We start from the raw sequence: 15,338 nt of genomic DNA, 5'->3' as shown, positions 1-15,338 counted from the left end.
AGCCCTGGTGTCTTGGTCCCTCTGCTGGGCTGCTTCCGTCTCAGTGGAGCAGCTGGGAGTTGCCCGAGATGGGGGTGGGGCCCCGGGAAGGGTCTGTGTCGGGCAGACGGGGGCCGTGCGGTCCTCAGCGGGGACCTGCGCCCTGGGAGCAGGGGGGCTGCTGTGCCGCCCGGCACCCTGGGGCCGGCTCACCTTGTTTCTCAAGTGCGCGGGGTGAGCTGGGGTCGGGGGGTAACATCCTGGGTGAGAATGGGTTTAAATTTCAATGGAAATGAGAGGCCAGTAAGGCCACGAGAGACACCAAGGGGACGGGGTCAGGGCTCGGGATGGCTCAGAGGTTAGGGAACGGGGTCAGAGGATAGGGGATGGGCCGGGGCTCCACCTCTCCCAGCTCTGCTGGGACCTGAGCTGGGCGTCCGGAACCTCAGTGTTCTCCCGTGTAGGACGGGAGTTGGGTAGCCCTGCGGCACTGCGGCGGGCAGTGCCCTGGAAGGTGTTGCCGTGACCGCCCTGGGGCTGCAGGCGTGGGTGGCTCAGGCTCTGCCCTCCTGTCACGATGGAGCTTTTCCGGTTGGCGTTGGCTATGGGGCGCGTTCCCGGCATTTCTGTGGCTCTCTCTGAGTCCCTGCGTCTCTGTCTCTGGACCACGTGTCTCCCGTCTACCCCTCGCTGGCCTCCCGGCCTCCCCCAGCCCGTCTCCATGTGTCTCCGCAGGAAGCCGGAGGCGCTGGGCCTGCTGTCGCTGTGGGACGTGACCCGGCTGGTGAACGTGCTCGTAGCCTTCCGTTTCTTGCGCATCATTCGCAGCGTGGAGGTACCGCCCCCGCCTGCGCGCGCCGTGGCCTTGCCCTGGGAGTGGGTGTGCCAGGCGAGCAGGGACCGGCCGAGCACTGTCCACCCTGCCCACCTGCCCCCGCCACCTGGGCCCTTCGGGCTGCGGCCCCGCCCTGCACTGCGGCTGGGCCATGCTGGCGGTGGTTGGAAGTATGAGTGTCCAGCCCTGTTTTGTGGGTGAGGACAGCGAGGGGGTGCAGGCGGGACCCGTGTCGGGCTGCTGGTGGCTACTGGTGCTCGTTTCCAGGACCCCCAGAGCAGGAGTGGGGCGGCCTGTGACCGTCTCTGAGCCTCGGTTTCTCTTAATGTTCCCACCCGGAGTAACACCCACCTTGAGGGGAGGGGAGGGGAGGTGGGTGCTCAGGCCCGGCTCCCACCTGGCACGGAGCCTCCCGTCTGCTTTCCTAAGCACTTTTCAGGAGAAAAGGAACCGAGGACATCTGAGCCCTTTCTAAGTGTCCAGGTCCTTCCACTGTCCACGTCTGTCCTTCCTACCAAGCTGTGCTCCTGGCCTGTCAGGGGAGTGACCTGTCACCCAGGGGTATTTCCCATCTGAAGGTGGCTCGGGGGTCCTGGGTGCAGAGGGGGGCTGCTGCCCTGAGGCCTTCATACACACACACACACACACACACACACACACACACACGCACACACCCCTGTGCGATTATACACACGCATACACATAGTGTACGCAGGCATGTAATCACACACACAGCCCCGCAAGCACACATACAATTATACACACACGTAATCACACATCCACACAATCACACGCATCATCTCACAGATACACATGACTATACACGTGCATGCACCGACATGTGTATATGTGTAAGCACACACAATTGTACACACACGTGCCTGTAATCACACACATAATCATACACTAGAGCACACACAATATACGCTTATAGAAGCACAACCGCATATACATACACAAATAATCACACGTGTGCACTCACACACACATGCGTGATCACCTGTACACACATGCGCACATGCATGTACATACGTGCACATAAATCACATGTGCACACACGTGCAGCACGGTCCCCGCCTGCTACCATCCAGCGCTGTGTTCTCCTAACTTACCAGGTGGGGTAACCAGGCCGCTTGGAAAGCCCTTCTCCGGGGCTCAGGGTAGCCTGTAGCCGGGGTTCCTGACGGGGTCTCTGAGGCCCCATCTCAACCCTGTCACCCGGGGCTGACTGGCCATCTCCAGGTCGGCATTTCTTAGGAGCCTGCAGACCAGGGACGAGCTGACCCAGCCTCAGTGGGTTGCTGGGCAGTGTGGGCCGAGGCCCTGCACACCATGGCTTCACCAAGGGTCTTGGACTGAGACCCATCTGAGGCTGGGTGGGTGGAGGTATCTGCAGGGAAGGGGGTATGTGCATCTGCGTGGGTGGGTATATACAAGTGTGAGTATGTATGGGTGGGCACAGAGGTGCGAGTGTGTGTGTGCACAGGTATAGGTATACAGGTGTGTATGGGGGCCTGTGGGTGTGTACAGGTGCGTGTACAGGTGAGGTGTGTATGGGTGTGTGTACAGGTGAGGTGTGTATGGGTAGCTGTGGGGTGTGTGTACAGGTGTGGGTATACAGGTGTGTATGGGGGCCTGTGGGTGTGTGTACAGGTATGTGTACAGGTGAGGCATGTATGGGTGGCTGTGGGTGTTTGTACAGGTGTGTGTGTGAGGCCTTGGGTGTGTGTGTACAGGTGTGTATGGGGCCTGTGGGTGTGTGTACAGGTATGTGTACAGGTGAAGCATGTATGGGTGGCTGTGGGTGTTTGTACAGGTGTGTGTGTGAGGTCTTGGGTGTGTGTGTACAGGTGTGTATGGGGGCTGTGGGTGTGTTCAGGTGCGTGTACAGGTGAGGTGTGTCTGGATGCCTGAGGGGCTTGTGTACAGGTGTGTGGGTTGGGAAGTCACCAGTCTCCTCCTGCCTTTCCAGGTCAGCGTTGGGTGGTGGGCGGGTTGGTGTCACCTCAGTGGGACCAGGAGGAACCGGGTCTGTGCTTTCTCCCCGTCTCAGCTGATGGCTGTGGTGGCTAGTACCGTCCTGGACCTGATCAGAAACATGCGGGCTTTCGGCGGGATCCTGGCGGTGAGTCTAGCTGCCTGCGCTGGCCCCTCGGGGGAGCGGAGCTGGACTGTTGGGGAGCCAGGGCTCAACAGGAGGCTGGCGGCCTTCGGAAGGAGGGTCCCTGTGTTAGGGGAGCGGGTGACCAGGGCCCAGGAAGCACAGGGCGGGGCAGGAAGCCAGAGAGAGGAGCCCAGGGCTGGTCTGGCTGGCGGCGCTGCCTGACCACACCCCTTCCCGAGCCGGAGATCCTCTCGGTCACTTCTGCATCCCTCCTGTGTCCTGGGCCAGGGGCCACACTGAGAAGATGAAAGATGTAAGAGGCACCAGGGACCCCTCAGGGCCCACAGAGCCCCCAGTGGGGTTTGGTCAACCATCCTTGCTCAGAGGGATTTGGGGAACTCACAGTCACTTTTGCTGAGAGAGCCGTGATGTCCCCCCGCCACCCCCGGGGTCAGCCCTTCCCCCGCCGCCGCTGTTGACTACCCTGTGGCCCAGGCGGGGCAGGGCCCGGTGAGCAGGGGCCCTGGGTGCTGCTACAGGCACGAGGCCTGGAGGGCAGGAGGGCAGGTGACAGAGCCCTGCTGCTCCTTGTTTTGGACAGTAAGGGGGCTCCTGGGGTGCTCTGGCTGTCATGGGATGCTAGAGGTGGCACCTTGCTTCGGACACTGCCCCCCAGACCCCTATTTGCACAGTGGAGGAAACTGAGGCCCAGAGGGGGGCTGGGTTAGCCTGGGGTGTGCGCCTCTTCCCTGCACCCCTCCCCCCCACCGGGCATGCTGGGGACAGGTCAGGGGCGGCCAGCAGCCCCTTCTCTGACTGTGGCACAAGGCTGCCCAGTGGTGGGCTCAGACGTCTCCTGATGGATGTGGGGAGAGTGGTGGGACTTCTCTGGAGGGACCTGGCCAGCCCCCGGTCACCCTTCCGTGGCACACCGTCCCCTGGCCCTTGCTGCCCTGTTCTCAGTGGAACCCTCTTCCTGCCACACCAGCCCTGGAGGAGGGGTGGACAGCCTCCGTTCTTACGCCTGGGCCCCCGGTTTATCTTGGGGCCGCCCACCGTGGCTCCTCCCCGCTTCCCTCTGGCGCGGGTGCCTGGGAGCCCCAGTTCCCGGGAAGGCCGGCAGTGCCCGCAGTTGGGAATCCCTGCTGGCATGCCGCCCTCGCAGGCCCAGCCTGGCTTTGCGGGGGTCCCTCTGGGGGTGCTGACAGGCCCCACCTACCTCCCTAGGTGGTCTACTACGTCTTTGCCATCGTCGGCATCATCCTGTTCCGAGGTGTCATCGTGGCTCCTGGAAACAGCAGGTGAGGGGGGCTCCGAGGTGCAGAGAGCCGCGGGTGACGGCACCGGGCGGTGGGGTGGAGGGGTGAGACGCAGCTCCCCAGGAGGGAGCCAGGAGGCCCCTTTCTTCCTTGGCCTCTCCACCCACCCGCTCCTCACCGAAGCCCTCCCTCGAGCCTGCACTGAGGGTGTTTCCCGTGCCGGCTCAGAGCCCCCAGCCGTGCCCCTTTCTGGGCCAGGCCACGCGCCGGCAGGGGGGGTGTCCAGGGCCAGGCCTGAACTGTAGGGCCGAGGGCCCCCCCGGGCCGGCCGCTGGCCGTGTGTGTCCACAGCGTTGGCCTCCTCGCCGCCCTCAACCCCTGCGAGGTCGGGGGCCGTCTCCCCTTTCCCCCGCTTCCTCAGGGGCCCAGCTGGGTCCACGCCGAGCAGGGGCCGCGGCGGTGCCAGGGCGCCCGGGTGTGTGTCCTGCCCCCGCCTCCCACCGACCCGGCTTGTGCCCCCCAGCCTGGCCCCTGACAACGGCTCCGCGCCCTGCGGGAGCTTCGAGCAGCTGGAGTACTGGACCAACAACTTTGACGACTTTGCCGTGAGTCCTGCGCCCCCCGCCCCTCGGGACCCCCGCCTCCACCTCCCACGGCCTCCTGGACCCTGCGTCTGCCGCCCCACAGGCCGCGCTGGTCACTCTGTGGGACGTGATGGTCGTGAACAACTGGCAGGTGTTCCTGGACGCCTTCCGGCGCTACGCAGGCCCGTGAGTGACCGGTCCTGGCGGCCCCAGCCGCGGCTCCGCGCGGGGTGCGCGTCTGGGTCTGCGCCTCCCGGGGGTGGCGGGGCGCGTGCAGGAGCAGATGGCTTCTGGGGGCCGTGACAGCGGGGCTCATGGGGTGACAGGGCTCAGCCTGGAGCTTGCAGAGCTCAGACCGGCTCCCGGCCGCTGGCCGAGCGCCCCTGAAGGCCAGGCTGGGCCAGCTCGAGGGCGGGAACGGCGATGGCACAGGCAGGGCAGCAGGGTCGGGGCAGCAGCCGTGCTCGGCTCACGCGCGGCCCCGGTGGCCTCCTTGTTCTCCGCAGGTGGTCCAAGATCTATTTTGTGTTGTGGTGGCTGGTGTCGTCCGTCATCTGGGTCAACCTGTTCCTGGCTCTGATTCTGGAGGTATCGGCGACCCTGCCCGGGCTCTTCTCAGTCGGAGTTGCTAACTTGCTGATGGGGGCCCACCCGGAACTTGGTCCAAAGAGGCCGTGCTGGGTTCGGGCGGCCCTGGTGGATTCAGGCTCCGTCCTCCCTTGGGGCTGCTCGCCCTGGCTGCTGGGGGCCTCTTGGAATGCTCCTGACCTTTGACCTGTGGGAGGGGGGCTGGAGGAGGGCTCTCAGGCATCTGCTCCCGTAGGAGCTGGTGGCCTTGGATCCTGGTGTCCAGGGTGGACTTCTCAGCCAGGCCGACACTGTGGGATTGGGGTAGGGGGACAAGGCTGGTTCCACGCAGGGCCCACGCCTACTGGCCACCCGTCCCTCCCTCCCTTTTGCCAGAACTTCCTTCACAAGTGGGACCGCCGCAGTCACCTGCAGTCCCTCACAGGGGACCTAGAGGCCACCTCTGAGGTGACCGTGGAGCTCCTGTTCAGGTGCGTGGAGGGGGGAGGCAGTGGGCGGGCGGTTGGTCCCCACGAGCCCGGGGTCTGCCTCTGCTCCTGCTGCGGGGCTGGGCCTCTGTCCTGCTCTCTGGTGAGCATCTTTCGGGAAGCACCCTCAGGTTCCGGTGGTCTCCAGGTGATTCTGTTGGTGGGTGTAGACAGGTGGCCCGAGGAAGCCTCGCCCTTCTCTTCTCCATGGTAACCTGGAGATTGTCCCTCTGCTGGTGCAGAGAAGTGACAGCCGTCCCAGAGTCAGCCCTGGGTGGTCACACTGCCGTCTCTGAGCGTTTGCTGTGTTGTTACGGCCACGCGGAGAGGTGTCCTCCCGGGCTTTGAGGGACGCCATGTAAGCATCCCAGAGGTGGACCTGAGTCCCCGGGGGGTGGTCCCGAGGGGCCCCTCGTCCCGAGCACTGACGGGGCTGCTGCATCAGCGCTGCTCCCCTGCTCCTCTGGAGGTGCCCAGGGCTCCCCAGCCATCCTGTCCCCGATTCCGCAGGGATGTCCTGCAGGAGCCCACGGAGGAAGAGCTGGCAGAGAAGCTGAGCCACCACCCGCACCTGCAGCTGTGCAGGTGACGTCCAGACGCCTTCCTGGCTGGGGCGGCGGTAGGTGATGCGGCCTCGGGATGGGCGCTGGCCGGGGGAGGAGGCGGCCGCGGCGCACTGGAGAGGCTGCTCCCTTGGGCAGAGCCACCGTGCGTGCCGACGCTGGGACACACGCAGGCCCTGGTTTGCAGCCGAGCTGGACCACCTCCACGGCCCCTCAGGCGCCGTCCGCGCCACCTTCTTTTTATAAGCTGCTTCCCTGAGACTTATTTTTCTAAATATTGAAAGAGGGTGACTGGGAGGGAGATGCAGTGGCCCTCCCCCTGGGCCCTGGGATTTCCGTGGTGCCTTCACTGCCGGTGGCCTTCAGGGACCAGAGGCCCACGTGGGGCCCGCACAGGCCAACCGGCAGCTTTCCAGGGCGTTAAGCTTGGGATCCTGGTTTTACATGATAAGAATCTGGACTGTGTTTTATTATTTTATGGCTCGTGTGAGTGTGATTGGGTGCGTTTCTTTATGCGTGAGAATGCCAATCATCTTCATCAGTAAGTCTTGCAAAGAAGGAGGTGGTCGTCCTTATTCCGACACGACTGTGCTTCTCTGGAACGGGGCCACCTGGTCTCAGCCTGTCAGAAGCCAGTGCTGTGGTTGGACCAGCGCTTGTGGTTCGTACTGTGTTAGCAACCACCGTCAGGAAACTTTGAAAAAATAAAGGTTTATTACTTACGAGACCTGGAAATTACATAGTACACCGGGGGCCACACAGCGAGGTCTCGGGTAGAGAGAGAGAGAATGTGGGCCTGGGGTTATGCTTTTGTTGGGGTCGAGGGTTTCAGGGGCTCACTCTTTATTGGTGAATTTAAAACATAAGAGCAGGAATTTAAAGCCAAGGAAGAAAAAAAAAAAGTGGTCCAAATGGTCAGTTATCAAACTCAACCAAGATTTCTAAAATAAATGAGCCTCAGTGGAGGAAGGTGGCCTGGCTCTTTATCTCATCGAGCGGCTGCCAGTGTGTTTATTTGAGATAGCCGTGTTTGAAGTGGACGCCTCTGCAATCAAAGCTTAAGACAGGTACTTGCATTACAGAAAAGAAGAAAACAACTGTCGGGGCTTAACACTACCCCGGGTATTGTTGTGTAGGTTGTGCACTGCACAAGGGTACCTGGCTGCAAGGGTGTGTCCTGGCATTGACTGTCTACCCCAGGAGGGGGACACCTTTTTCTAATTTGCAAAAAGACATGTATAAGTCAGCGGTGGCCCTACTTTGTGTGTCCTCAGGGTGTGTGACAGAGGGGGCTGGGGTGGGGAGGAGGGGGAAGTGAGCAGTGCGTGGCAGGCCACGTTGCCACTTGGTCTGCCATTGATCCAGGTTGATAAGTGGGTTTCTCATTTCAAGGGCCAGCTCGAGTGGTTGGTGGTAGCTCCTGGCGGTTCTGTTGAGAAGGATTGGAATCTTCATGGGAAGGGGTGCTGGGATCTATTAGTGATGTCTGCTGTGGGCACCGAAGGGGAAATCAGGGTACAGATGCTGACTCCACTGCAGGAAGTCATCCCAATCTTCCCCAGCTTGTCTGGGAAATGGGATGAGAGGAAAGCTTAACTAAAAAACGGCACTTCTAAAATGTCACGAAATCCAACTGCTTGAGGTTTTCTAACGGCTGGTAACGTTTTGTGTGTCCAAGCACATTGGGTTTCTGATCCCGGAGTTTTTCTGAAATTGTGGGCGTTCCTCAGGTTTTGGGGACCTTTGTGGAGGTAGACAGGACTCTCCCGGACCTGCCCCCCTGTGCAGGCTGCCTTCCTGGAAGGCTGGTTTTGGGTGGGGAGGCTCTCGTGGAACATGGTTTAGAAGTCGATACCCAGCTTGCCTCAGCAAGGCCCTGCTCTTCTGGGGACGAGGGTGAGGCCTGTCTGGTCAGCTGCTGTTCCTTCTGGCTGTATGTCCACCCCCCACCCAGGTCTGAGCGCCATCTAGTGGTGGATTCAGTTCAGTTGACCTGACTGGTGATCCCCAGGGGACAGCTCCTTGCTTTTCCCAGGCCCCCTGCAGGCCTGCTTCCTCTGTGACCCGCCTGTGATCCGAGGCTGGGAGCCCGGCCTCACTGGGCTGCAAGCTTGTCCACCCAGAGTGAGCCTGGTTCTTGTGGGCGGTGTGCCCTCTGCCCTGCCCTTGTGCCGGCCCCAGCTGAGGGTCCACCTCAGAGGGTCCACGTTCCGTGTCTTGTGTGCAAAGAGGCCCTTCCGGGCAGCCCACGCTGGGCCCTGGGAGACGCGGGCTCTGCCCTCGGGGGGTGGGGGGCACGACTGAGGCCGCTGCTGGTGCCTGCCGTGCCGGTGCCTTCTGAACGCAAGCTGGGGCACCCGTCCCTGCGTCGGTTCCCTGTGTCAAGTGATGTCCGCCTCGGAGCCTTTGTCTGAATGAGAAGTAGGGCCGAGTTCAAGGCCGAGCTGGGGCTTGGCTGCTCGTTAAGGGGGGCAGGGCTGGTGGGGGTCACCCGCTTTGCAGTGCTGCCAGTGTCCTCTGTCCCCAGCCAGGCGCTCCGTGGAGCTCAGGAGGATGTCACGGCCGCACCAAAGGTGCATGTGACAGAGAACACGTGCTCGCATTTGTCGCTACACCCTTGCGGCCCTGGTGAGGTCTCCTGCTGCTTCCTGTGCTGCAGCGTCTCTGGTCACCCCCCAGCACTCTGGCTGAGTGCCAGGTGCAGGGGGCTCAGCCCTGTAGGACCCTGGGATTGCCCAGCACAGTGGCAGGAGTCGAGGACACCGGGAGCTGCTGTGTCTGCCCTGATGAAGACAGAAGGAAGCAGGCTGGGAGGCAGCTGTGGCTGGAGGAGCCCTGGGGCCTGGGTTAGGGGGTGAGGCGGGGCCTGTGTCTTCAGGGACCGGGGAGTCCTGGGCTGGGTGTTGGCAGGAAGTAGGTTGGAGACAGCCGGCCTGGTTGGGGGGGCAGGCCCGGGGGGGAGGGGGAAGGGGTTGGCACCCACCTGGGAGCATGGCTGGAGCGGGAGGGCAGGGCTGTGGGGCAGCACAGGGGCACCGGTGGGGCGGGGTGGTGTGGGTGCCCGTGGCCTGGACCTTGGGCCCGGGGCTGCCCACACCCGAGAGAAGCCGCTAAGATCCCGCATGCCGCAACTAAAACCGTGTGCCGCAACTAAGACCTGACACAGCCAAATAAATAAAAGAAAAAGAAAAGATGCCATAAGGTAGGCAAGGCACAACCTGGGAGAAGATACTTGTAACAGATATAACTGATGAAGGACTTGTATCTAGACCACGTATAGAGCGCCTACAAATTAGCAAGGAAAAGATAAACCAGTGACAAAAAATGGGCTTGAACTGGCTTCCACAGAAAAGCAAACTCCCAAGTCCAGCAAGTATGTGAAAAGATGCTCGATCTCACAGTAATGAGTGACACGCAGAGGAGCCTCATGGCAATAACGTCGCTGTCACTGCAAGGTCGGAATTGAAGAAGTCTAACCAACTGAGTGATTAGAACTTTTATATATACTTGGAGGAAATTTAAATGGACTCAATCTGTCTGGAAAACAATTTGGCTTTATTTATTGTAGTTGAATATGACATACCTTATTCTCCTGCAAGGTACACCCTCAAGAGAAGCCCCTGCCCGCGTGTGCCAGGTGGTAAAATGTCCAAAAGAGCAAAGCGAGCCCTGCAGAGAGATGGACACAACCCAGATGTCCCCCACAGAATGCACGTGACGCTGAGGTTTATTCGTGCAGTGGGATGTTGTGCAGCAGTGAACATGGACGATCCCCAGCCACAAACGACTACGTGGCCAAGTCTTAGAAACACGATGTCGAGTGAACAAAGCAAGTTCCAGAAGACTCTGTGTGGCACCATATTATTTATAAAACTCAAAATGATAGTTAAACCCTACAGTGTGGGCATGTACACAATGGCAGTAGGATTACTTAAAAGTGAAACACAGGGGCAGCCTGTATTACAGCAGAGGGGTCAGCGCTGCAGAGACGGGGGCAGAGTGAGAAGGACCGTCTGGGTGATATGGGTGTGTAATTAAACTTTATAATGTACACACATTTACATACAGGAAGTCCCCTACTAATGAACCTTCAAGTTGCGAACTTTCAGAGATGCGAATGTGTGTTCACATGTCCAGTCACATAAGTTAGTTCATGTGTCTGGTGTACGTAGTCACGTGCATGCATCCTCTACAAGTGGCTGTGCTTTTGTGTCCTTTAGTGTATGGAGTACAGTAGTGCAGTATTTTTATTTCAAGCCAGGATGTCCAGAGCAAGCGTACAAGCAGCGGTGTACAGCCGACTGTGTTAGTTGGGTACCTGGGCTCACTTCGTTCGACTTAATGAACAAATTGGACTTACGAACACGCTCTCGTAACGGAACTCGCTCGTATGTAGGGGACTTACCGTATATTCTTTTGTACATACCAAAATGTAATATATTAAAATGTAATAACGGAAGAGCACAAGAGGAGGGGAGTTGAAGACACAGGGTAGGGGCAGCTCCCCCTGGGAATTTTGTTGCCAAGGGAGCAGAGACATGAGAGCGATGGTTGGAAGGCAGGGGGGTCAAGACAACGTTGGTTATGTACGTGGGAGGAATTGTGTGGACTGTGGGGAAGATCCAGGGACGCAGGGGTGCGACAGGGAGTGGCTGTGGCCTTGGCTTTGAGTGGGGGACAGGCGTGGCCCCCTGGACGAGGGCAGTGGGCAGCAGCAGGGGCGTGGGGCAGGCTGGGGGGTTCTGTGTGCCCTAGAGGCGGCCAGCAGCATCTGTGTGTGGGGTTTCCGCCGGCCCCGCAGGCCCAGGTTCCTCGTGGGAGCAACAGAGGCCACTGAGGTCCCTTCCCGGGCCCCCTCCCACGTGCTGCCCCCCAGCCCTGGCAGCCGGGCAGGGTCCAGGCCCGGGGCCCGATCTGTCGGTGGAACCTTGGAGCGGAGTCCCAACAGGCGGGTGTGGGGCTTTCACGTGGTCTCCTCCGAATCTTGTCTTTCACCAAAACAGCCAGGGTTTGGTTTCGTGCCTTGCTGATAATTGGTGGTTCTGATTAAAACGTGAGAACAATTCCTCGCTTAAAACGAAAAGGTGGAAGGCAGGCGCGCTGTACCACTCTTAAGAACCAAAGAAGGGGGCGTGGGGCTCACGACGCCCCTCACATCAAAGCGGCCGGCAGATGCCGCGTCCCCCCGCCCTCTGAACACGTTCGGCCGAGCTATTCTCCTGGGAAATACGATCGGAGCCGCCCCAGGGCGGCCGGCCCACACCTGCGGGACCTGGGCGGCCCGGCTGCTGCCCCGGGTCCAACAGCAGTTGGCTAATCCGTGCCTGGTCCCTGCCACACCTGTCGCCAGGTGAGCCAGACCCGCCTGGCCTTTGCTGCTTCATCGCAGTTAACGGGCAGGAAGACGTGTGGGGATGCGGGAGCTGCTGGCGCCGGAATCCACGGCTGAGGCCACAGCCACACCCACTGTTGAAGCCTGTTGCCGGCTGAGGGCTGCGCGTCGGGCAGGAGCCTCTGCCATTGGCTCTGACCTGCGGGAGCCTCCGAACGCCCTGGAGGAGGGCTTGTTAACACCAGTCCTGGGCCCCAACCACACAGCCTCCGGGGGCCTGGAACCTGCATCCCTAAGAGTTCCCAGGTGATGCTGCTGCCGGTCCAGAGACCACAGGTAGAGAACTTCCCACCCCTTCCCTTGTTTGCTTTCTTTTAGCACGTATGGAACGAGCACATGTAGCTGCTGTTGGTAAATTTTTAAAAAGCGACGTTTTCGGAGGGAGCTATGAAAGGACTCCTTTCTGGGGGGTCAGAATTGCCCAAACTGTCCACCCTGGGCAGAGGATTCAGGGAAAGATGTCAGCTCAACAGGACACACGTGTTGGTCAGCAGGGTCCAGGCAGACGGTGCCGCCCATCCTTGGCTCCGGGTCTGTGCCCTAACTGCATGACTGGCCGTGGAGAGCCGGCTGGACCCTGAGGGCCCCTCCCAGTCTCGGGTGGGCTGGGTGGAGTGGGCTGGGACAGCACCAAGGGCCCCCGGGCGAGAAGTGGGGAGAGATGGGGGTCTAGCCACCCGCTCCCAGGTCCACAGTCCTGTGTTCTCACACTGCCCCCCTGCACTCCCCCTGCCCACAGTGGGGTGTTTCCACTCCCTCCTCTGTCCCCAGGGCCTGCGGTGCTTAGCGTGTAGCTGGCTCGTAGCCAACATCTGTGCGTGAAAGAATCCGCAGCTATTCACACCATCTAATGCGGGAGAGAACACGAGGAGTCCCGTGTCAAACACTAGCATTTGCTCTACAAATATGTCCTGGGGGCCACTATATACCAGAACGCAAACGGAGCAGCAGGAAACGTGGGCAGCCACACTCAAGCCGGCAGCCAACGAGAGAAGTGGGAGAGAGAAGCGAAAGGGCTGAAAACAGAAGAGGCGGGGCCGGGAGGAAGAGAAGGGACTGCAAACACACCTGAGGACCTTCCGCTGCTGCAGGCCAGCTCCGAGCTTCCTGGCAGCCGCTGGGAAAAGGGAAATGAGCCCCTACCCACAGCAGCCTCCCTAGCCTTGGTTTTGTCATCTGCGTGTTTCAGGGCTCACCGTGGGGGCCCCACGAGGTAAGGATGTGAAAACACCTCCTTTCAAGTCTGTGAAGCAGCGCACACAGAAGGCGTCAGCATTTTATTTCCCTTAAGGGAGCCCTCAGGAGAATAATAGTTACAGTGATAATTAGTCACGATAAAAACCATGGTTTGAGTGCTTGCTCTCTGCAGGTGCTTTTCTGAGCACTTTACACTGGCTAGTTTAATCCTGACAAGTCCCCAGCTGTGGCGCCCCTGACAGCTGGGGAAACTGAGGCAACAGAGAGGTTGGGTAACTTGCTCATGGCCACACAGCTGGTGATGGCGTTGCCTCCTCTCCTGGCCCAGGCTTGTCTCTGTTTCCATCCCCCTGTGCATCAGCGGGAGAATTCACAGAGCAAGTGCTGCAGCGCCAGGTGTAACTTGCAGGACTGGCAGGGTCACTGAGGCCCTGGTGGGCTCCGTGTGTCACCACAGGAGGTGGGAGGTGGCACGCATGATGAGGTGACCTTCAGGATGCAGGCTGGGCTCCTTGTGACTTTCTCCCGTCTTAGCCACTATCCAAAGTAGCCCAGGGCACCCGGAATCTAGGCCTGGGTCTGCACCCCACCTTCTGCACGCCGGGATGCATGGCTGGCCTTCCTGGGCACTGGTTCCCTCGCTGGAAAAGGAGATGGGTAGGCGGCTGGAGAAATGACGTCTAGGAAGCCCTTGTGCTGGCTCAGGTGCAGTATTTGCACTTCAGACACGTGCAAATAGCACTTCTGAGCTCTTTGTAGGTGGGGGTCATTGTCCTTGTCTTGCAAGTGGGGAAACTGAGGCACAAGAGATTCAGGGGCCCAAGCCCACAGGTGGCAAGGCCGAGTATGAGCCCTGGGCTGTCTCGGAGGCCAGGTGCTCTCTCAGCCTGCTGTCCTCACGGCTGTGGCCATGAATTTCTCATGTGTTGGCTCCTGGGTTTCCAGCCCTTGGCTCGACCACAATGACAGTGGGTCTTAGTGGACCACTGGCTTCTCTGTACTCATGTCCTCAGCTGTCAACGGGCCACTTGGTGAGCACCCTGTCACCCTGAGCTTGACGGTGGCTGAGGCAGGGAGGGGCTCTGGGTGGGCCCCACCTGGCAGGGCTGAACCTTCCGTTGGGGATCCCAGTGCCGGGTACCCGGCGATACCTAGTGTATCACCTGTACTTGGACGTTTAGGAGCATCCTCAGCGGCCCCGTCAGCCCCACCTCCTCCACCTGGGGACAGTGTCCAGGCCCCTGGGCTGGGTCACTGAGGCCAGTAGGCTCCCTCTGTCTGGGAGTTTCACCCGCCCCACCTGTGAGCTTTCACGAGCTCCCTTTCTCACTTAGGAGAAAGAAAGGGTCCAGCCCTGGACACAGACGGGGTCGTGAGGCACACCCAGGACACACAGTCAATTTAGCCTCTCCAAAATTTCACAGGTTCTTAACGTAAAACAAAAAGAAATAGGACTTCCCTGGCAGTCCAGTGGTTCAGACTCAGCGCTCCCACTGCAGGGGGCACGGGTTTGATCCCTGGTCAGGGAAGATCCCGCATGCCGCGTGGTACGGCCAAAAGAAAGAAAAAAAAGAAAAGAGAAAGAAAAAAGAAAAAGACAAAACCAACCAACCAAACAACCAACCAGAAAACAACCAAAAAGGAAGTAAAACTCTGGCTCTGATAGTCAGTTTCCGAAGTCCATACAGGTGTCCCACCATTCACGGGAAGGAGGCATGAAGGACCTTGTGTCCAAGGATGTGGACGAGCACAGGCTCGTGTGCCCTCCTTTCTCCCGCCCCACAACATTGCCTGGAGAAGGATGCAGCAGGGGGAAGGGGGAGGGAGGAGGCTGTGGTGCTCCCAGCTCCACCGGACACATCCCGCGGTCCCTGCCAGAGCTCCGGTACATGGTCACTGCTTTCTCCCGCCCAGGCTCTTCCTCCCTGATTTGCGGACGGAGGCCCCGCCCTGCAGTGGGCTCAGGGGAGAGGAGGCTCCAGGTGAAGGGCACGGGTTCCCGGGTGGATGAAGTTGCCACAAGTTCAGAGCTGGCTCCTTGGGGCTCTGCTGGGTCCCTCCTACCCGTCCAGTGCCTCTTGTGACAGGTGCCATGCCCGTCCCCGGGGGTGACACTCGCCGCTGGAGACCCTTGTTCTCCCAGGGGTCCCTTTGGGCAGGTCTTCAAACGGCTCCATCCCAGCATCCTCTCCCCTTCCCGCATCACCCACACCTGGCCCTGGGAAGCCTCAGGTGGTCCTGGCCCCGCTGACTGGAGTCTGCGGGTGCTTCCCTGCTGCTTTGGCCTCAGTGCATGGTCCCCAGTTGTGGGGTACAGCCCTCCAGGGGACCCTGAGCTCAGTACAGGTGCGGTGTTGTCAGACGTGGGGA

General features: G+C 60.2%; 1 protein-coding gene and 1 long non-coding RNA gene across 8 annotated transcripts in view; both read left to right on the top strand.

Moving 5' to 3' along the window:
- Positions 1 to 7,625, top strand: part of TPCN2 (two pore segment channel 2) — a 31,912-nt gene extending 24,287 nt beyond the window's left edge. For 6 of the 7 annotated variants that reach the window (XM_060158299.1, XM_060158298.1, XM_060158300.1 and 3 more), the window contains 8 exons: positions 715 to 814; positions 2,868 to 2,939; positions 4,146 to 4,219; positions 4,701 to 4,782; positions 4,865 to 4,947; positions 5,268 to 5,349; positions 5,725 to 5,819; positions 6,327 to 7,625. In XM_060158299.1, coding sequence (XP_060014282.1) covers positions 715 to 814; positions 2,868 to 2,939; positions 4,146 to 4,219; positions 4,701 to 4,782; positions 4,865 to 4,947; positions 5,268 to 5,349; positions 5,725 to 5,819; positions 6,327 to 6,405 — 667 coding nt within the window. In that variant the 3' untranslated portion in view covers positions 6,406 to 7,625. Of the gene's footprint in view, positions 1 to 714; positions 815 to 2,867; positions 2,940 to 4,145; positions 4,220 to 4,700; positions 4,783 to 4,864; positions 4,948 to 5,267; positions 5,350 to 5,724; positions 5,820 to 6,326 lie in introns of those variants that run through there. The other variant, XR_009542287.1, reaches the window with a different exon arrangement.
- A 1,795-nt stretch (positions 7,626 to 9,420) lies between these two features.
- On the top strand, positions 9,421 to 10,838 carry LOC132526589 (uncharacterized). Its single transcript, XR_009542587.1, has 2 exons — positions 9,421 to 9,581; positions 9,979 to 10,838. It is a non-coding gene; the product is annotated as an uncharacterized LOC132526589 (long non-coding RNA).
- Positions 10,839 to 15,338: the final 4,500 nt, after the last annotated feature.

Source organism: Lagenorhynchus albirostris, chromosome 9 (assembly GCF_949774975.1).
Source record: "Lagenorhynchus albirostris chromosome 9, mLagAlb1.1, whole genome shotgun sequence".
Lineage (NCBI taxonomy): Eukaryota > Metazoa > Chordata > Mammalia > Artiodactyla > Delphinidae > Lagenorhynchus > Lagenorhynchus albirostris.
This window is presented reverse-complemented; position numbering and strand designations above follow the sequence as displayed.